We start from the raw sequence: 22,476 nt of genomic DNA, 5'->3' as shown, positions 1-22,476 counted from the left end.
AGATACAAGACTGTTAAACACTGAAGTCAACGCTAAAGGGAGTTCACCTCCTATCATATAATACTAAAATTCACAAAATAGATCATAGTTTTAAAACCTGCTTTTAATTTCAATGGTCTAATAGATCAGATGTGATCGCTGGAGTGTACATGTGGAGATTAGGCCACAAGAAACTACTGACTAATAAAGGGGGTAGAGGGGAGCTTTGAGACCACTGAACTGTGCCAACAGATATAGACTCAGAACCCCTGCACCAAAAGACCAAACCAAAGCAAAAACAAAATAAAAATAGATAAAAAAAAAAAATAGTAAAATAAGATGGCAGGAAGCTTCAGACAGTGCTGATGTAGTACACAGGGAAGACTCCCCGATCATGCTCCAGCTGCCTGCTATGGAAGCAGAGGTGTGAAGCCAGAGACAGGAGCAGCCCTGAGTTCAATCCCCAGCACTGCATATAGTAGTCATGGCAGAACACATAAAATCCTCATGCTAAGGAGGTGGAGGAAGGAGGATCAGGAATTCCGGGCTGTCCTACTCTATCTGAGAGCTTGTCTTTAAAATAGACACATAGGGGCTGCAGAGATGGCTCAGAGGTTAAGAGCACTGGCTGCTCTTCTAAAGGTCCTGAGTTCAATTCCCAGCAACCACATGGTGGCTCACAACCATCTATAATGTGATCTGATGTCCTCTTCTGGCAGACAGGCAGTACATGCAGGCAGAACACTGTATACATAATAATAAATAAATCTTTAAAAATAAAATAGGCACATATATACATCATAAATAATGCAATACTCTACAGTAAGGTGAACGCTTCTATGAGTAAAGTATCACAAATAAGATCACTTCTCACACACTAGGAAATAGGCCACAACAATTAAAAAACAAAAACAAAAACCAGCAGCAGCTCTCAGAAAATAGAACATGAAGAAAGAAAGAAAACATGAAACACTGCAAAGGGGAGTTTAAAAACAGAATAAAGACAGGAGACGGAGCTAGTGGGAACACAGAGCCCTGATTTCCTTTAGCACCCCAGAACAGAAATATAGGGGGAGGGGGTGATTTATAGACACTGTACAGGTGTACATGAAAAAAAGTACACCACTCTCTCGAGGGGAGGGAGGCTTGCTATGTAGTCCAAGTTCTAAACTTGTGACTCTCCTACCCTAGCCTCCCAAGTGCCATGACTGCAAGTGTGCACAATCATACCCAGCTCTATTATTCCACCAGTCCTTTTATTTTTACTTCTAGATTAATCAGAATTTAAAGGGCCCATTGTATTCTGATGCTAAACATTAAAAAAAAATTTTCCTTTTAATTGTGTGCTGAAGCTATGAATAGAGCAACTAACGACTAAAAGAAATGCATGGGCTTAGTCTAGGGTATTATAAACCTAAAACTAAGAATGATAAACTTTACAAGTATTCAGGAAAGTCAAACATCCAAGAAAGTATATCACGGGGGTGAGGATGGACACGGGGCACATGAGAGCTGAGAGCTGACCAGTGGCTTCATTAGCAGGCAGGTTGCTGGCAATCTTGGCAGGAGCCATGCCAGTAATACAACGGTTGTAGAAACCTAACTTTGTGGTTCAAGAGGGGATGAAAACAGCCCTAGTGCACTGCCTCGGAGGCAAAGGCAATCCACAGCTCAGCTGCTGGCAGAACTGGTGGGAGGAGAGTGACTTAAGAGGTGAAAGGGCAGCAGAGTGTAGCACAGTGAAACCCCAACAGAGAAGACGCAAGGATCCCGGAGAGCTGCAAGATCCAAGTCCCAGCACACAGATAGGACCTAAGCTGACAGTGGCGTGCAGGCGAGCCTCTCCTTGCTGTTTCTCCCACATGCTCTGAAAACCGTAGGAAATTCTCTCTTGCCTTCCACCCCTATAGGTGACTTAATAGCAAGTGTGGTGCTCTGGCACAGATTGCAGCATCTTTCCAATTCACCATCTTGGGTTCTGTTCTCTGAAGTCAATAGGCAGAATGTTTTCTTGAGAAAGGGACAGGGAATGGCAGGCACAAAGGAGCCTCTGGTCCCCAGTGATCCCAAAATACAGGCAGGCATAAGTTCCCTGGGTCAGTCTCAAGCTGGAAAATAGCTCTCCATGACTCTCACCTCCGTTGTCTGAACTCTCAGTTCCAAACTCTGAGTCATCCCATCGTCATGAAAAGTGGCATGTGCTAACAGCTGAGGAGTTCTCTCAGCCAGCCTCTTCTCATGGAAAGTTTCTTCTTTCCTGTCTCGGGTTCACTGGTGTTCAGCAAACTACTCATCAGGAGAGAAAAGTTACCCCACAAACATCTTGAAGGCAGCTCCTATGTAAATAGCCACCAGCCCTCGCTAATAATGCCTTTGGTCTCTGTGAGGCCTTACTGAATGGTTTCACAGTTGTAGGCTTCCTCTTTAGACTGTCTTCTCTTTGAACTGCCATTGGCTGAGAACATGTGCTTAAAAATTATTACCATTTACCATCCAGAAATGCACAGGAGGTTCCAAAGCATCCTACTCTGGCCTGCTGTGTGTTTAGAAGTCTTCCCCTCATCTCATCCTACTCCCCACCACCTTTACTACAAGCAGTAAAACCAAGAGCAGGCATCCTCTGTGCTCGGCTTGGATGCCTCCTTAGCTAGCCCTCCCATCTCATGAGGCACAGAACCACAAATGACAGTACTGCCAACTCTGCCACCATGCAGCAAGGATCTCCAACTTCATTTCCATCAGGCCGAATGGCAATCCCCTCAAAGTCTTACATTTTAGAAATCTTTCTGAGCTACAGTGACCTTCTCCCTTCAAGTTCACTGCCCTGTCTCCGGATTACACCTGTCACTTTAGACTTGTGCTGTTAAGTACTCCCTTTTTGCTACCAAAGCCCATGGTTCCCTATTTCTGTGTCACAGACCCCTCTCAAACATAGCAGCTTAAAGCAACAGCATCACCTCACAATTAATGTGGACACAAAATTCTACTGGGTTAGTGGGGTGCTTCTGGCCTGGGGTCTTTCCCAGGGTTGTCATCCATGTGTTGGCAGTCATCAAGGCTTAATTGAAGCTCATTCATCTGGTTGTTGGCCCTGGTCACCAGCTCCTAGCCATGTGGGCCATTCCATTGGGCTACTTAGAAGACAAGCAAGTTCCCCCAAACAGTGAACCCAAAGAGAAAGCACTGGGAAGGACAGGCTCTAAAGAGCAAAGCTGGTCTCCCACCCACGTTTAATGCCACATTCCAGTCCTCCGAAGCCACTAGGTCTGGTCTGCATTAAGGGAAGAAGCTCACAAGGGCCTGGATGTGAGCAGATATCATCACCGAATGTTCCAGATACCATCTATCACAGACTAGTTGAGGCTTAATTCTGAAGCATTATGGCTAGATTTGAATCTTTTTAAAAGACAATGAGTCCTGTTGTATGGCCTACTTTGGCCTCCAGCTTGCCTTCTGAGTGTTGGCAGTAAAGGTGCCATGATCAGTTTAGATTTGAATAATCTTGATTCCTCGTGTGCAGAGAAAAGAAGGTAACAGTTGTAGAAATAGCTTACCCAATACTTCATCTGTAGGAAGCATCTGGCAATTTCTATTCCCCATCCCTTCCTAGCCCAACCGTCTGAACAATCTTGACATTTTCTCTGGCCGTGCATACTATCTGTGAATGCACAGCACTGAGAAGCATACCAAATATTTTTCATTTTCAGTGAGTACAGGAAATTTATTTTTAATTTGATAAAAGAAAATTAAAAGTTAAAAAAATAAACATCTACAAATAATTAAATCTAACAGAAAGAACACACAGTAGCAGCTGCCCCACCCCCACCCCCAACATCTATCCTGCCAACATTTTTCCCTTTTGCTTTACTGCACTATTTAGGGAGACTTTCAGCTCATCTTAATCCAAAATATTTTTTTTTAGTATAGTAGTAACTATAACTACATTAAACAAAATAAATCATTAAGAATCTTTACTTAGATAGCTGCTTTTCTGGACTAGTGAGATAGCACAGTGGGTAAGGGCACTTGTCACCAAGCCAGACAGCCTGAGTTCAATCTCTGGAATCCACTCCACATGGTTGGAACCAACTCTGTCCTCTGACCTTCAGGCACACACATGTATGTGTGCACATGTTAATTTTGTTCAAATTCCTGAAGAATAGCGCTCTAAAAAGTTCTGGGAAGTAATTGCACCCATTTTAGATGTGAGACAAAAGCATAAAGATCATGTGGCTTAAGGACCACAGAGCAGACTAAGGACTGAGGCAGCAATGGAAATGCAACCAGCTTGTGATACAACGCACAGTGGAGCCACAGCTGGTCTGGTGTCTGATTTCTAGGAATGTACAAACCTTGCAGTACATTTCATATGCACAAAAAATGAGAATTATTTATTGTAAATAATAAAATCCAGCCTTAATTTAGCTAACTTCTGAATGGCCTAAGTCAGTAAGCAAGCAAAGCCCACAGGCTTTCAGAAGCACAGCAGTGCAGAGCAGACTGGCCTCAGCTAAGTGGAATACAAACCCAGTATTTCAAGTGGACACTGCTGTACTGACATTTGTTTTACCTACAATAATCAGTGTTTGTGAAGTGCCTAGCCTATGCTAGACCTATATTGTAGGTGACATGTGTTCTCTTCTCTAATAAAAGTGAAGACTTGTCAGAAGCAACATGTGAAGAGCAGCAGGAGCTCATATCCACATGGGAATATCGCAGATTTTAATAACAACCCATATTTTTGGACCCAAAAAAGTGGGGGAGAGTAAGTGACTACTGTGACTACTATTTCTAATGGGTTTTGTCACTGGGCATAGGACCTCAGGAAGAGCACTTAGGAGTGGCAGCGCTCTCCACGTTCTCTGGTCCATGTTGGACCACTTAGGTACAATGATGCCTTAGCCCTCCAAACAGCTTAATATCCAAAGCTAAGTCTCTATGTACTTGGCTTCTCTAGTATATAAATTGTTATATAACAGCAAAGCTCTACACGCTGGTTCAAAAGATGGCAAATCTTCTTAAGGTTAAAGGTCACATTAGACAATCACAAAAACAGCTTTCTGGTTGAATCAGAAACCTGTTACAATTAGCATTCCTGCAGAAGAGTCAGTTAACTAAAGTGTATCCTCACCTTACCCCTCATTTCCAAACCTTTTTTCTCTCCCATGTGACTAAAATGGGAAAAGGTCTCCATGGTCTTTCTTCAAACCACCCTTTCCACAAACCCACATTTTAACAAAGCACTGTTTCAAGAATGCTATGTGTTACTGTGCTGAAAAACCTTCAAGAGTTTCCTGGGCTCAGCAAACAGTGACTTAATGGTCAAGGTCCTCCAGCGTATCCACCAAATGTCTCTCCCATGTCTGTCACTTCCAGGGATAACTGTTTTCCTCATTTCCCCCCAAACTTTGCTTTCTTGCTTCTTTTCAAATGCCCATCATGTGTCAGGCACCTTTCTAAGGACATAATAGGCACAGCATCATGAAGGAAGAATTTCAACTGGTAGTAGCTGCCATAGAGAAAAATAAAAATTGAGAGTAGAGATGGAAAAGGAAGGAATCAGCACATATGTAGATGACTCCTTTACAGATGATATCCAGTACCATGTAAACAAGAAAGGAAGTCATGCAGCTAGCCAAGGAAAGGGCAGTGAAACAGCTAAATGCTAAGGCCCAGAGGGAACACTGTGTCTGGTATGTTCAAATGATAAACGTCAGTCAGTGTGACACCTGTGGAGCAGAGACAAGCTTCTAAGAAGATGATGCCAACACTTCAGCAGGAGAACGAATAGCAGGGCCACACGGGCCAGTGTAAGGCATGTGACTTTGGATGCTCACTGAGATATCAACTACTCAGAGTTTGGGTGAGAAAAGCAACAACACGTGACATTTAAAGATCACTCTGGGGCTAAGAATTAAATCGGTGGTGCAGTGCTTGCCTCCCATACATGAAGCCCTGCACTCAATCCCCAGTACTCCAAGTTATGTCAGTTCTTTACAGCCAGGATACTCACCACTGTGAGGTAGAGTTCACAGCTAGCCACAACTATCTCTCTAGACCAGTGGTTTTCTAAGTGTGTTCTATATCTGCAGCATTAGCATCAGCATTGTGGGAAACTTACTAGAAATGTAGTTTCAGGCCCACCCACGTCCAAAAACTCTAAAGCTGGAAGCAGAGCTAGGACATCTGCTTCTCTGAGATCACTGCCACTGCCCAACAGAGTCACTGAAGTTCCTTGTTCTTCTGAGAGACTATCAAACAGTCCCACCTGGCCCATCTCCCCTTTGTCTCTGTTATCAAAGTAAACCCAAGCCTCAGGGACAGCTCATTGCCACTTGTCTACATGTCTGTCTGAATCTCACATCCTACTACCAAGAATTGCAAGTCAACAGTGTCCTTGGCCGACTTGTCCTACAATGTGCTCTACCCCTCTGCTCTAAAAGAAGCCTGGCAGCCCCTGCAGCAAAAGCTGTTTCCCTGCTTTGGCAGAGGCAAGCAGCCTCCTTGCTTCCCAGTGAAGCTTCCAAACTCATCCCCTGACCTCCATCCAAAGTGCAGATCTTTAAAGAGGTTCCACTTGCTGACTTCCTAGTCTTAGCCCTGTCTTCATGACCACTGGTAGTCTTTTGAGGACTTCGACATCCACATAGAACCAGTATTTGGCCTCCTAGATTTGTTTTCAATGTTTTTAGCACAAAATATAATTTTCACTTCCATGTACCTAGAATCATAGGCTAACGCCATCATCACCTCTAAAAATGTCAAGTGCCTCCAGGTTTATTTTCACATCAGGGAGAGACTGTGTACGCTAGTTTCCCACTGCAGCACTTCTCCAACCTTCTTATGCTTTCTAGTCTACAAAGTGAGCCCACCCCACTTTACCGTCCTTACTTCCCATCATGTCTTTCCTGCCTTCTTGGACAGCTTAGGTGCAATGGTCCAGAAGCCTCACACCCTTCCTCAGGCTAACAGCTGTGGTACTTGCCACTCTTACACTCAAGGTTGAGCTCTATTTACCAGATATGACAGAGAGAGAAGATAAGCCAGACCTCTTCAAAACCAGTGCTGCCATCCTATCTGGCTGCTCACACTCTGCCCTCCTCTCCACGAGAGACCTCTGTGCTGGGCTGGACAGAACACACTCTGCTCCTACAATAGCCTTTTTCTTTCCAATACTCTGTTTCTTCATCTCTGCTTGAATCTTTCCAAGAGACGTGAAACACGCCTGACACTTAGTCCTTCATCCTACATTTGCCTGCAGTTACCGTCCAATCCTGTTGTCTGCTCCACAACAGTGTGCCTCAAACCCCACACCCACCAGTTAGCAATGGAGCTCATTCCAACATTCTCCAGTCAACTAGCACTAGCACCCTACTGAGGCCAGTGACAGTGCTGGACCTTACTACCCAAACCTAGCAGCCCTTTCTTCTCCAGGCACATCTGTCTAGCTCTCTTCCTACCCAACCACATTCTCTTTTCTTTTTTCTTTTTTCTTTTTTTTTTGGAGACAGGGTCTCTCTGTGTAGCCTTGGCTGCCCTGGACTCGCTTTGTAGACCAGGCTGGCCTCGAACTCACAGCCTGCCTCTGCCTCCCAAGTGCTGGGATTAAAGGCATGCGCCACCACACCCGGCCTCCAACCACATTCTTTACAGTAACTTTCAGAAATGATTCAGGGTTTTGATCTCAACCTATTCTCTATTACATTTAATCCCCAGACTTTAATTATTCAGCAGAATACCCAATGACCCTCAGCCTTCTACCCACAGCTCATATATCTGTGCTCCAGAGCCACTTACATATCTAACAGATATCTCAAACACAGTGACAACAACTTTTCTTTTGGGGGAGGGGTTGGTTTGGGTTTTTGTTGTTGTTGTTGCTGCTGTTGCTGTTTTCTTTGAAACAGAGTTTCTTTGTGTGGCCATGGCTGTCCTCAAACTCAAGAGTTCCACCAGCCTCTGCCTCTGGAATTAAAAGTGTGCACTACCACCGTCCGTGTCGTTGTCATCATTTCTTTTTAAATAGGGTCTGTCATTGGCCTGGAGACTATCAATTAGGTTACTAGGAGGCCAGAGAGTCCCAGGGATCCTCAGTGGGGAAAGTGCCCATTACCACATCTGGGATTTTTTTTCAAGTGCTTTACTGACTGAACCATCACTCAAATCCAGTTTTCTGGGCATATATTTATTTGTTTAAAGAGAGAGAGAGAGAGAGAGAGAGAGAGAGAGAGAGAGAGAGAGAGGGGGGTGGGGGTGGGGGAGTGTGTTTTGCTAACTTATTTAAATCCTCAAGCCATTGTTTCTCTCCTCCTTGCCCTCCTCCCAAAGGCGTCCCTACCTTAGCAGAGCACAAGCTATTATCCTCTGTACTCTTATAATCTCCGGCTCTCCTACTCCAGCAGATATACCAGTTCACTTTTAAACATGATAGTCTCCTAGATTTTATTTTATATTCCTGGAAAACCTGAGATCAAACCCAGAGCCTTGTCTACTGAGCTATACTCCTAGGCCTAAGTCTCTTATACTGAGAACAATGCGAACACAACTTCTCCCCACATCTGGCTTCCCACCGCATTCCTCGGAATCAAACTTGGGCACTTGTTGCTTTCATCTGATTCCTGCGTCTCTCTCCAGTGGACTCCTCCTCACCTGACCCCATTCCAGGCAGCTTCTGTCCTCATCATGCATGCAAAATAACTCTTGCTAAAGTCACTAGTAGCCACCATGTTGCTAATTCCCAATCTCTTACCTTGGTCTCCACATCCTGTGTTTATTCCTCAAGAACAGGCTTCCTATTTCCTGCCATGGCTAGCAGGGATTTACTTCCTTTCTTGCCCCCCCACCTTCTCTGGAGACCATTCCCATTTTAAGCACATAGGTTCTGTGACACGTCATGTAGTTTCTCGAAAATTAAACCTCTATCTTTGCACATTTTCCTGGACCTGCAGATGGCTATTTTACATAGTAGTTCCTCTCTGAACATCTCCAAGTTACCCCAAAATACCAAATTCAAAACCATACCCATGATCCCCTTCACCTTTCCTCCTACAAAAAGCTGCCACTCATCCACATCATGGCAACACTGAGCCTATTTTACCCGAGTCTCTCCCACAGTTCCACTTCCCCCAGCTGTCTGGGGACTACTTCACTACAGTCACTTTACATTTTTGAGGACATCCCTAACACAATGGAGAAGACTTACTCAGGGATGGTTATAGTCTGTTTATGATGTAAATATTCAAAGCAAAAAGCTGGCCTTATGATGAGCAAGGTGGTGCAATGCCTATCGTCTCAGCAACTGGAAGGTTCCAGGCCACCTTTGTCTTTGTCATCTTTGTCAGTTTGAGGACATCCTCGACTACATGAGACTGTCAAGAAAACAACAAACAAGCAAAATAAAAACAGCTGTGTGCTAGTTATTTACTGAGTGACCACAGTGTGCCCTACACCGTGTCAAGTTTGTCTTATAGGTCATCTCAAATCATGACAATCATCTGGTGTGCATGAATTTCCCTGCAGGCTAAGTAGCTTGCTCACAGCTACACAACTGGGAAGGGCACAAGTAGCATGTAGTAAAGTCTCTAACTCTTAGACTCTGCCCCAGATTAGGCCACCCACTAACACCACCAAATTCACCAAAGAGGAGAACGCAAAGAGGCAAACACCACAGCATTCTCTTTCAGAGTCCTAAGTTAATGAGCTGTACCTAATGCACAAACTGAAACACTTAGATGGTCTGTAATCCTTGCCTGTCAACTACAGGTCAGATGAATGTCCACACTGTTCAGAGGTACCGACAACTGAACCAGCTCAACACCTTTCCTGCAATTCGGCCCACAGTGCTGCTGGCATATTACTAGTACTGAATCAAACAGCCAGGTGAAGATGCCATGTGTGACATGGCATCACAGCTTTCTTGTTCTTAAAGAGCATACCTTTTAGGCATACTTACTGCTATACAAAATTCTTGAATGAGGAACAACCCTACTGTCTCATGAATATGGAAGCTGAGGCAGTTAAAGGACTGTGCATAGCCACATGAGCTGGCACTCACTGACTACTGCTGGTCCAGGCTAAGCCTGGTAGAGCTCCCATCTTTCCCGTACAGCAACATCCCAGGGATTCCTGCTTAATCCTGACCACCCAGACAACCTCCTTCACATTCAGGGGCTGTGCGGCTGTGTTTCTCCTGGGTGTCTACATAATAGGCAATGAAAACGGTAAGGAGAGCACACATTTCAGGAACAGACAACACCCCCTACCCATTCAGGTGTCACAGTACACGCAGAAAATTGCTTGGAGAGTGTGGGGGATTTGTGTGTGTCTGTGAGCGCATGTGGAGACCAGAGGATGCCTTCTTCTATCATTCCACCACCTTATGGCTGGAGATACAGTCTCCCACAGAACCTGGAGATCATGTTTTAACTAAACTGGCTGGCCAATGGGGTCTCCATTGCCAAGTGTTGGGGTTACAGGCATACAATGTCACATCTAGATTTTCTTTTACATGGCTGCTGGGGATCTGAATTCATGTCCTTATGCATATACAACAAGCACTTTATCCACTAAGCCACTCTCTAGCTTTGAAAAAAATCATATTTTTATGAATAGGGTGTGACAAAACACATCTTTAGCCCCAGCATTTGGGAGGCAGAGGATCTCTGTGACTTCAAGTCCAGCCCAATCTATACAGTGAGTTCCAGGACAGCCTGGACAACATAAAGAGACCCTGTCTCAAGTAACTAGATAGGCAGATAGATTCATAGATACATAGATACACAGAAAAATGGATGGATGGGGGCTGGAGAGATGGCTCAGAGGTTAAGAGCACTGTCTGCTCTTCCAGAGGTCCTGAGTTCAATTCCCAGCAACCACATGGTGGCTCACAGCCATCTAGAATGAGATCTGGTGCCCTCTTCTGGACTGTAAGTGTACACTGTATACATAATAAATAAATCTTAAAAAAAAAAAATAAATGGATGGATGGATGGATGACTATGGCACATAGAGATAGATAGATAGATAGACAGATAGAAAGATAGATAATAATGGCACACAGTGGCAGCTGCAGATTTACATGGTCAACACAACCAACAAAAATCAAAGACCCTTTGGCTCATCCAGTTCTCTTGGCACAACAGCATCTCAATACAATATATGGTGTATTAGTTGAGGCTTTAAGTAAAGGGACTAAGGTAAATATATGTGTAATGGTAGGAGACACACAGAAGAAATAATGGAGAATGTCACTGTCAGTTTCATCAAGCCTAAGTACGCTGAAATTAGATTTATTCAACTCATATCTCTTCATAATTTGTCCTAGAAATAATCAAAAGCAAGAAGAGACCATCCTTCCAGAGAAGGATGTGATCAATCCCTCACCCAGGGAAAGCTACTTAGTGTGCATTAGTGTGCCAGCAAACCCCTGAGTTCTCATAAATACAGGGCTACAAAAATAAATCAATAGAGGGGAGGAAATTACATTTCAAGGTCATATTCAACTGGGGAAGAAGAAACAGATAAAGAAGCTTCCCTAACACACCATACAGATATACACTCTACGACACAGCTCCATCTTCACGCACTTCGTTAAAATGTTGGCTTCTGGCATTTACAAATGTAGCTTCCCAGAGCCAAGTAGGTTCCTGCAATTCCAGACATCTGGGTGGAAGGGCAAAGGGTAAATCAAAACTTCCAAAAGCTGGCTAGAAGCCAGAGCATCACATGGAATAGTAGGCTCCCTTAGCAACTCACAACAGCTGTTTGCTCAAGACAGATATGGCCATCTTTACAAGAGATTGCTGATTTTAATATTTTTTACAACTAAAAGCAAAGGGAGTAAGGTGAGCTCTGTATTATTTTCCTTAACATTCTCTTAAAAGATTTTATATTTCATCATTTGTAAACTTTTCTAAGTATAAAATGTTCTCTTTACCCCAAAGTACAATGCCACAATTACCAGTAAATTAAAATAAAGTAAGGCATACATTAAGTAAATGCTTTATAATGGCTGGTTATTAATTGCTACTCCAGTTGCCATAGGCTTTATTTCTAACTATAAGCAAGTCGCTCTTTGTCACTTAATTATTTCCCTCATATAGTTTTAATAACAACAACGACATACTTCACAAGACAACTGTGAAGGACACTAGTTATTAGATAAAAACTTACAAAAGCTTATTCCTAATTAAGTGCTTTTTTATTAAGGACTGTGCCATCTACTGGTGCTATCTACAGACATGGCTTGATTATCAAAGTTAGTGTTTTCAACACATAACACACAAGCCCATCCTAACCCACAAGTAAGATTGCCACTCCTGAAACCTCCAGCTCATGTCACCTACCCATGTCTCTTCTCCAAACCTACCAAGCCCAGGGGACACAGCACTGCTCAGGGAGCTCAGCCCTTGCATGAAGCCTAACAAGATAAACAACATTCAGAAACCAAACACTGACATCGTAATCTGCTAGGCTAGACGGCCCTCACACCTGTGCGAGGAAAGGCTGTGGCCTGTGCTCTGTGAAGCCTCTGTGCAAGACAGAACCTCAGCTTTCCACTCCTTATAAGTGCAAGTGCAAGCCTCACCAGAGCACTCTACTCACCCAGAGGTACATCATGGCAGAGCCGCTGCAGACTCAGCTGGCGTTGAGCCTCGACTGCAAAAAGGCACTTCAGTGAACCAGAGGAAAGGGGTACTAGAAGGGGAGCAAGGGATCGAGTGCGGGGAGAACCCCTCAAATCACTTGAGTTTAAAAAATCCTCTTTAAAAAATCCCCACCAGTTTTCTCCCCCCTCCTCCCTCCTCTCCAGCGGACTGCTCTGTTGTTCTCTCCTCCCTCTCACCCTCCCTCCCTCCCCCTCTCAGGGAGTTCCCAGCCCAAGTGTCTAAACTGGAGTGTACAACACACACTCTCTGTATTTGCCTTCAGGGAATCTCTCAGTCATTCTCCTTCAAGAAGCACAATCGCCACTCACAAAGACTGTTGCAAAAGGCAGGGCCGGGCGGGGCTGATAGTGAACAACCAACACCAGGTTCCAGTGTTAGACATAAATTACTTCAAACATGAGTGATACAACCAAAACACTCTGCCCTCCAAGACCAAGGCAAACACACCAAGCTTGCCCCTGCCCTGATTCTTCTGGGCACACAGATCTGCTGGCTTTGCATTCCATTTCCATGACACTGGCCAGGGGCCCACTATGCTTTTTGTCACTTCTTTACTAAAAGCTCTCCATCTCTAAGATTTTAAAATACAGGAAGGCTTAGACACAAACTTAAGATGGCTTTTCACAGTCATCATTATTAGCTCTTGCTGCCATCACTACTGTCCCTACGTAACACAGCCTTCTGTCTGAAAGGACCAGCAACAAGGGTTTTAGCGTCACATAGCCCTTGGGTCTCTAGTATGCTACAGACTCGACCTGAGCATGTGGACAGGGAAGAGTCTGGATGTAAAGTCCTCAACCCTAAACCGCAGGTGTTTACACTTTTTGGAGCTGCAATTAGATAAATGCATATTGTGTTGTAAACCTCTGCCACATCAGTACAGGTTCTTTCTTTCTTTTTCTTTCTTTCTTTTGGTTTTCCAAGACAAGGTCTCTGTGTAGCTCTGGGTGTCCTGGAACTCACTCTTTAGACCAGGCGGCCTTGAACTCACAGAGGTCTACCTGCCTCTGCCTCCCAAGGGATGGGATGAAAGATGAGCACCATCACTACTAGGCTACACTTTCTAAAAAAAAATTTAAAGATGTATACAGTGTTTCACCTACGTGTGTGCCTGCATATGTGCCTGCACACCAGAAGAAGGCACCAGATCTCAGTATTAATGGTTATGAGCCACTATGTGGTTGCTGGGACTTGAACTCAGGACCTTTGGAAGAGCAAACCTGTGAGCCGTCTCTCCAGGCCCCTACATTTTCTGATTTTAACTCAGTTTTAAACACTACGTCTTCTGCATGACAAGTCTTCTACCCATTTTGACCAATGATGAGCATGTCACTTGCCCTGGTGGTTTTCATTTCAAAACCAGCAAATTTGCCCCTATATATGCCAATGCTCACACTCGTTCCTGACTTAACTGACTCACTACTCAGTGTTGAAACTCAAAAGCACTCCCACTCAGAACATTCAGGAGTCAGACTCAGGGAAGATCCTGCAGTCTGAGGTCAAACAGCAATGGCTACAAAGTGAAACCCTGTCTCAAAAAAGCAACAAAACAAAATAAAAGCAAAGCCCACCCTAGTAGTGCCTAACTCTTCTCCCAGGCCTGTCACTTGTAACTCAACATTCACCGCCTCCACAACAACAGGTATTTATTTTCAAACCAATCTTCTCTTTACATCCTTTAGGGTACAGTTTATCTATTTCTGACCCTGAAATCTTCTGCATAATGACTGGCAAAGGGCTACAAAAATATTCCCAAAATGTTTTTGTTTTAGAGGAATATTCTGCTTGGTTAACTTATTAAATGGAAACCAGAACAAAATTGAAAACAAACAAAAACAACAGCCTACTGCCTTTCAGCTGTACATTCAGCCTTACATTTCCTCTCTGACACGTTTAAACAGCTCCCTCCAGCTTGGGAAATCTCTGAGTAAGGGCTGTAAGCAAGTCAGAGGCAAGGCAAGCTATCTCTGGCACTTGTTTCTGTGCTGCTCTGTCCTACATGCCTACTAAAATGGTAGCGTTTTATCTGAGTCTGGCCCTAGCCCCTATTCAAGAACAAAAAAGTATTTTTCTGAAACACTCTCCAGCCCTAAGAAAACAAATTTTGATGAAACAAACTGTTATTTAGAGTCTGCAATATGTCCACAGCTAATCAATACATGCAATTTTCCTGTCTCAGAGACAATGATCTAAATTTGAAGCCACCAGCCCCACCCCTCTTCTATGAGAAATAAACAAAATAGCATCACACTAAGAGGCTGTAGTTGGAGAGGGGTGGGGGAAAAGGATATGATGTCCATGTGTAGCCCAGGTTAGCTTTGAACTCAAAGCAACCCTTCTGCTTCAGCATCCCAAATGTTAGAAATAGCAGCCTATGCCACCATACCCAGCTTAAGACTTTGCTGCTATTCTTTAATCATGCATTAAATGTGGCATCAATAAAACACATGATCAAGTTCAAATATTCATGTTCTCATTTTATGGGATAAGATAAAAAATAAAAATATATGTGCAGCAAAGAAAGATAAAAGCCATGGGGGGAAATCCTCAAAATAAAACAAGTAAAGTCTAAATATGTCACAAAAATTAAAAAATCACCTTTACCAATTATCACAGGTAGAACCACTTAGAAACATCTTTGAAACCATAGGAAATGTTTATATTATATTATAAGGTGGACACTTAGAAGTCAAACTCCATTGTGTTGTTCCTTCCAAACAGGAAGGACACTGACCAGCTGGGGCATGCTCACATTCCCTCCCTTAAAACAAAAGAAACAAAGAGGGAGGGGAAAAAGGCTTTCCAAACATCAGAGTTAAATAAGGAAGCCTGTGGTTTACAGCCACATCGGATTCGGGGACAGAACACATAAAACTGCTTGGGCAGCATGTGTGGGACACTGGGTGCCACCACAGAATGGTCTAATGACGTCACACTATGTAGCTACCTTAAAACTGTGTGTCCACATTTCAAACTGTATCAGCCTCCGTGTTAGTCCAGAGGGAGTGGATCATTTTGAGGAATGAAGGAGGCATTCTTCAGGGAAGGTCTGAAGGCATCTCTAGCATGCTTGATTCTGGGAAAGATAGCCCAGGACAGCTGTAGGTGCTGTCTACAAAGCTACCATGGGCCTGCCTTTGACTGCGGCTTCCAAAAGGGCTGGATTCTATTCTGGGAAGTCTAGTGGGCCATATTTTAGACTTTTAAATATTCTTAAGAAACTAGTTTTGGAGGTGGTGGCACACACCTTTAATCCCACCACTCAGGAGGCAGAGGCAGGTGGATCTATGGGAATTCAAGGACAGCCTGGTCTACAAAGTGAGAGAAACCCTGTATGGGGTGGGGGTGGGGGACAGGCACAGGCCTCTGGTCTCAGGGTGTGGTGTGAGGCACAACTACTAGTTTTTGTAAGTTTCCTGTGACTGTGAAAAGCTGGGGTAGGCTGTCTACATCTCGAGGCAGCATAATTTCTGAAGAACACACTTGGAAAATCAAGTACTGAGATTTAAGAAGAACTTGAGGCAAATATCACATACACTTTCTATTTCTTTCACCTCCAAGCCAAGAAAAGACAATAAAGGCCTCACTACAACAACAAAGCTAGAGGGCTAGGCATGTTGGCACATGCTTTCAATCCTAGCATTTAGAGGCAGAGGCCAGGCCTACAGATTAGAGTTCGAGGCCAGCCAGGGCTACAAAATGAGGACCCATCTTTAAATTAAAAAAAAAAAAGTTAAGCTAGAGATATTGGATTGGAGGTCCAGCTGTCCAGCTGTCCAGCTGAATTTGACTTCTAAAAGCTCAAAAGAATGAGCCTATTCTTAACCTTATTTTCTCAACTTAAAATAGCACGGATTCCCCATAAGGCAGCTCTGCTACTCAAATGTGCCCCACGACCAGCACCCACATCATCATCACCAAGAAGAAGCTTCTTAGACACAGAGATTCTTGAGTTGCACTCCAAAAAGACAAGATCAAAACACACGGCAACAAGGGCTCCAAGTGCGTTTCCTGTACAGGCAATCTCAACTACAACTACGTTCAGTGCCTCACTACATCTACCACGTGTATCAAAAGTAAATGAGGCCAAAAGAGTTTAACATCACTCATGCTCTCACAGTGCTGACTAAAAGGGCTGTAAGTTGATCACAAGATGACATGATCATTTCTAAAGACTTATTTTCATATATATGAATACCCTATCTACATGTACATCCGTAGGCCAGAAGAGGGCATCAGTTCACATTACAGACGGTTGTGAGCCACCATGTGGTTGCTGGGACTTGAACTAGGGACCTCTGGAAGAGCAGACAGTGCTCCTAACTTCTGAGCCATCTCTCCAGCCCCAACATGATCATTTTAATGTCAAACTTACTCACCAACAACTGAGACTGGCAAAGTCACTTAGGAATTTTACCCTACACTCTACCTCTGCCCATTATGGAGGCTGAAAACAAAGGCCAAAGAGAGGACATACTGCTGAGGCACTGACAAGAGCATTCTGTGAGGGATGGCTGTTCCAGGAGAGCTAAGATAAACTCTAGCTATATACATAATAAAAGGGAAATCTCATAGCTGGCTTCTGGGCAAAGGCAAGCAGGGTATATGTTAGGACTCTTTCTCCAATCCCAAGGGAAAGAAACCAGATCCACCATTCCTGAAATAGTAAACATTATTATCTTAAGAACACGTTTCAAATATTCTCTCAAAGAACCTCCTCGACTTGTGACTTTCTTTGGTATCTCCTCCACCATAATTTCAGACTTCGAGAAGCCTTCATAACCCAGACACTTCTATATTACCTACCCACTCCAGGTTTGCCTTCCACTGCCTCTGTCCAACTTTGAGTGCCTCAAGCACCTGCTCTAGTCACTGCCAGCAAAATCCCATCCTGGTTGAATACAAATCTGTCTTCTGGGTGTGCACCCCTCTAGCTGATGCTACAAGAGGAAAATCCCACAGGCTGACATCACTGCATACTGTAAATGTGTGCTCTTACCAAGGCTGTCTTTGTAGGCTTCTGCACTCTCCAAGGTGATCTTTCTTTTTTTTTGGGGGGGGGGGGTTGGGAGACAATCTGGAACCTGCCACATTCTCTCCCTACCACCTGCTTTTAGCTGGTGCTTTCTACAAATGGGTCATTTTAAAAGTGAAGAAAGTGTCTTCTCACTATTAAGGCTTCAGTTCTGCCTAGAGAGGCACAAGGAAACGGTACTTCTCCCACCCAGTGCCCCCTCACTACGGCACATGTATACTATCCCCTGAGTGCCTCAGTGAGACCCTGCCTCTCCTTCTGCCCACTCGTTCCTGAACCTCTACAGGAAGCCTCAGCTCTTTGCTGATCATGGTCAGATAAGACACACTATCTCACCTTCTGGGCAACGCCTAAGTTAGTCCTGATGTTGGAAGTCAGTCAGTCTACAATGCCCTGTGAACTGTGAAGGCCTGTGGCACTGCAATGTCCCTCAAGTGGCCCATCTGAGGACAGACTCCAAGAGTTGCATCAATCTCTACGAGTAAAATGCAAAGTTTAAGCCTGAGTATTCAGTAGTGATTGGGTGGGGTGAGGCATAGTTATTAAAGGTTCTACTGCCATCCCGCACTCCGTTTCAGCCCCTTGTGATCCTACCACTTTCTTGCCCACTACTCCACAGTAAAACTCAAAGAAGTCCTCGGGATCTGCCTCCTCTTTATCTCTCCCCCTACCCGTTCTGCTCCATCTGATCAACGTTTCCAAGGCCTGCACTCCACTAAGTCAACTCAGCCTCCCTCATTCATGTCATCTAACGCAATGAAGTTATCTGGCTCCTTAGCAAAAGTCAACTAAGCTGGCAGCTTCTTAACATGCTCTCCTCTAGTTCTGAACAGGCTACAACTTGGGTGTGTGTAGTTTTGTTTGAAGATATCACTGGTTACTCCTCAGTGGCTTTTTGGAGAGTGGGCCTTTTCCCCTCATCAGAGAATATTCCCTGTTACTCAATCTAGGTTGTTCTCTTCCCTCCAAGCTGTCTTCTCTATTCCCATAGCTTCGATCACACCTTTAATGACCAAGTGACATTCCTAGCCTAAACTGCCTCCCTTCCCATGATCCAGAATCACTACATGGCCCACAGGCATGACAAAATATTACATGCTCAAAACTGGTTCCTTAACCACCACCACTTCTGAAATCTAGCACGCCCCTGCCTTTCCCTACCTCAGTGAATGGTACCACCGGCAAGTACAAGAACAGGACCCTTCCTGAAGCACCCGACTTGCCTTGGCATCTCTCTCATAACCCAGGGGACATCTCTTTCCTAAAGCTCACAATACTTCCCCCATTTCTGTTGCTGTCCCCCTTCAAAATACCTACACACCGCAGCCACAAAACAAGAGGATAGCACACAACACTCCCTCCGTCTCCAATGTCAGCACACACACGGATTTTTTTTCTATCCAAACTCCTTTAATGTTCGCTGTGCTCTGCTAGGTTCCCAAACCACCAGCCCTACTTCAAACCATTATCTTGTCCCTATCAATGCTCTGAATACACTGGGGTCTTATGTCAGCTCCTGACCCGGTAAACACCATTCCCTCTTCCCCACACTGTAAACCCTTTTATTCCTTCATCTCCAAATTTTTCTACACTCAACTTTTGTTCTTGACAAGGCTGGCTCCTCTTATGGCTCAGGTCTTAACTTAAACACCCTTCCCTGAAATAAGACTCGCCAGCTACTCCACTCAAGTGAGGCCCTTCCTCCCAACCCTTGGCCTTCTATCGCCATGGCCTGCTTCTTCTCTTCCTGACAGCTCCACAAACTCTTTAGACATTCCTCCCCTTGTCTGCGGCTAGTTTCTCCTTTAGAAAGCAGTGCTTTGTGAGTCAGGCAGACACAAGACTTTCTATCATGGCACACTTGTTTTATCCCTTGACTTCTTGTTATGGAAGGTCAAAGTTATTTGGAGGCATTTCTGGCACGCAGCAACTGTTTAACCAGTCCTATAAATAAAATTAGAGTGCTACTAATTTCCCCCTAGTTACCAAAGGGCAGAAAGCTTCACCATCACTACAAACCAAAAATAAACATTAGCACCAGTGACTTCAAAATATAGCAGTTAGAAAGAATCAAAATACTAGTACTAAAGGTAAGTCCAATTTACTCATTTATTTTAAGCTAATTTAATAATTAATATTCCAAACTGCCTCATTTCTAATGCTGTAAATTTATTCTTGTTGTGATAAAAACCACCCAACTGAAGTCAGATGAGGGACACGAAAATCTAAACCCCTGAGGTGGGCCTATGTGGCTATTCAAATTCCTCAATTCAAAGTACAGTTCCTCCACCACAGCTAAGTGCCACACATGGCTGTTAGATAGCACCGTGGACATGGCAAACACAAAACATTTTCACCAACAGAAAGCGGTGTGGACAGAATGGTACTGACCAGGAAGCAGAAGGCCTCTGAAGCACTGCTGTGTGCCTTCGGCGTGGGGACGCGCCCAAGCCCTCTTCTCGGAAAGCAGTTTTTAGGTTAGGAGTTCAGCCCTAGTGACCTGGCTAACTGCACACCAAAGGTTCAAAGTGAGGAAAGCAATGTAGGGAGTAGTAGGACATGAGGTGCTGTGTTAGATGCAAGGAAGACGCAAAAGGCAAAACAATGGCAAAAATCAGCATTTGGTAAGGAATGCCAGCCCCCACTCCCACAGCATGCCCTGACACACCCAGCCATCTCAGGTGTTGACAGTTGTGTTAAAATCCCCTTTCAGAAGTGTCTATATTTACATTTCACTGTTGAGAAAAAAGCTATGTAGCACTTCCTTAAAGAACTCACTTCCAGTGACTGTTCTTAAACATCGTGGTTCTCCAAGGGGTAAATCCTCTCAGCTAGTTACGATACTCAACAACAAAAACACCCATCCAAAAAATGTTCTGAATGGTTTGGTGTGTTTTTGTTTTTGTTTTTTGTTTGTTTGTTTGTTTTTAGTTTTTCGAGACAGGGTTTCTCTGTGTAGCCTTGGCTGTCCTGGACTCACTTTGTAGACCAGGCTGGCCTTGAACTCACAGTGATCCGCCTGCCTCTGCCTCCCGAGTGCTGGGATTAAAGGCGTGCGTCACCACACCCGGCATCTGAATGGTTAAATTTAAGACTTTAGTTTACCAAACATGAGCAAAGCAGGTTACAAAGCAGGTATCTAAGAGAGTAAGACATGTCCCCTACTTTTCTTTAACTACCTTTGAACCATACAACAGAACACCATGGGAGTATGGGGGGGTGCTAAATGGTATCACAATGAAGAGAGAGAAGTTTCAGAATGATGTATCTCACATTACCAGTTACTTAAGAAAGGCAAACAGCCACATACACGGCAGAAACACCAATTATCTTTCACAGTGGCTCTCAACCTTCCTAATGATGCAACCCTTTAATACAATTCCTCATGTTGTGGTGACTACACCCCGCCAACCACAAAATTATTTCACTGCTACTTTTTTCAAGACAGGGTTGCTCTGTGTAGCCCTGGCTGTCCTGGACTTATTTTGTTTTGGTTTGGTTTCTTGGGACAGGTATATCCTTGGCTGTCCTGGACTTGCACTGTAGACCAGGCTGGCCTCGAATTCCCAGGGATCCACCTGCCTCTGCCTCCTGAGTGCTGGGATTAAAGGCATGGACCACTACCACCCAGCTCACTGCTACTTTATAACTGTAATTTGGCGACTGTTATGAATCATAATGTAAATATCTGATATGGGACTCTTGTGAAAGGATTGTTCAACATCCCCAGGGGGTGCAACCCACAGGTTGAGAACTGAGACTTTAGAGGAAGGAATGAGGTGGCAACTTTTCATATGACTGCTGTGTGCTTTTCAGAGATTGATTCAAATAAATTTGTCATTAAATTTTTAAGAAAAGATAACAGTCTTGGCTGGGCAGTAGTGGCACATACCTTTCATCCTAATACTTAGGAGGCAGCGGCAGGCAGATCTCTGAGTCTGAGGCCAGCTTGGTCTACAGAGAGAGTTCCAGGACAGCCAGGGCTACACAGTAACAATCTTTTTTTTTTTTTTTAAAGTAAGTCTGTATTCCCCACAAAATGGATTGTATTCTAATGGCTTATCCAGGCTTTAAAAAACTAAAATATAATCAATCCTTTTTAAGAATTTCCTTTATCAGATATTTAAATGTTTCACTCATGTTTTATGGCCCACATTACTGAACCTAAAATAATACTAACTGCACACAGATAGATATGCAGGCCTAAGTCATCTTAGTGGAGAACGTGGCTCACTGGATAGGAAGAGATTAAACAAGCCCCCGGGAGGCTGCAGAAGCCTTCTATGCCATATGGCCGTGCCATAAGACCTCTCAGACAGGCACTGAGGCTGAGAATGCTGGTGATACCCCTTCCTTAGTAACCAAGCCATGGTTTCCATTCTGGCACATGGCCAAGGGCACTGTCCAGAAGGCGGCTCTTCTGCCTTACCTAACAGCAACTAGGCTCTTCTCCCTAGTCCTCACTGCAGCCAAGTGTAGATAGATGACTACACTCTGCCTAGAAAAGCTATTTGAAGTCCCGTCCTCTTGGGAGAGTCATGCCTTACCGCCCCGCCCCACACCTGTGCCACCATTTGAATTACTTTGTAGGAAAGGGAGATAAGGGGCTGAGGAAATGGCTCACTGGTTAAAGTGCCTGCTATACAAGCACGAGGACCAGAGCGCAGATCCTCAGGAGCAGCATAAAGAGCCAAGCGTGACAGGGCATGCTCGTGATCCCAGTGCTGGGGAGTGAGGACGGAGACAGGCGGGCCCTTCAGGCTTCTTGGTCAGCCCAGTCTAGTCAAGATGTTG

General features: G+C 44.3%; 1 protein-coding gene across 36 annotated transcripts in view; it reads right to left on the bottom strand.

Moving 5' to 3' along the window:
- The window catches only part of RBFOX2 (RNA binding fox-1 homolog 2), a 237,039-nt gene that overhangs the window by 113,030 nt on the left and 101,533 nt on the right, over positions 1-22,476 (bottom strand). The window contains exon 1 of one of the 36 annotated variants that reach the window (XM_084750916.1): positions 12,583-12,769. The exons of the other annotated variants lie outside the window; for them this stretch is intronic. Within the exon in view, the coding sequence (XP_084607042.1) occupies positions 12,583-12,597 (15 nt within the window). The 5' untranslated portion in view covers positions 12,598-12,769. Of the gene's footprint in view, positions 1-12,582; positions 12,770-22,476 lie in introns of those variants that run through there. 36 annotated transcript variants of the gene reach the window in all.

This window comes from Acomys minous (assembly GCF_964271855.1).
Source record: "Acomys minous genome assembly, chromosome: 12".
NCBI lineage: Eukaryota > Metazoa > Chordata > Mammalia > Rodentia > Muridae > Acomys > Acomys minous.
Note: the sequence above shows the minus strand (reverse complement) of the source record. Positions and strands in the feature narration are given on the sequence as shown.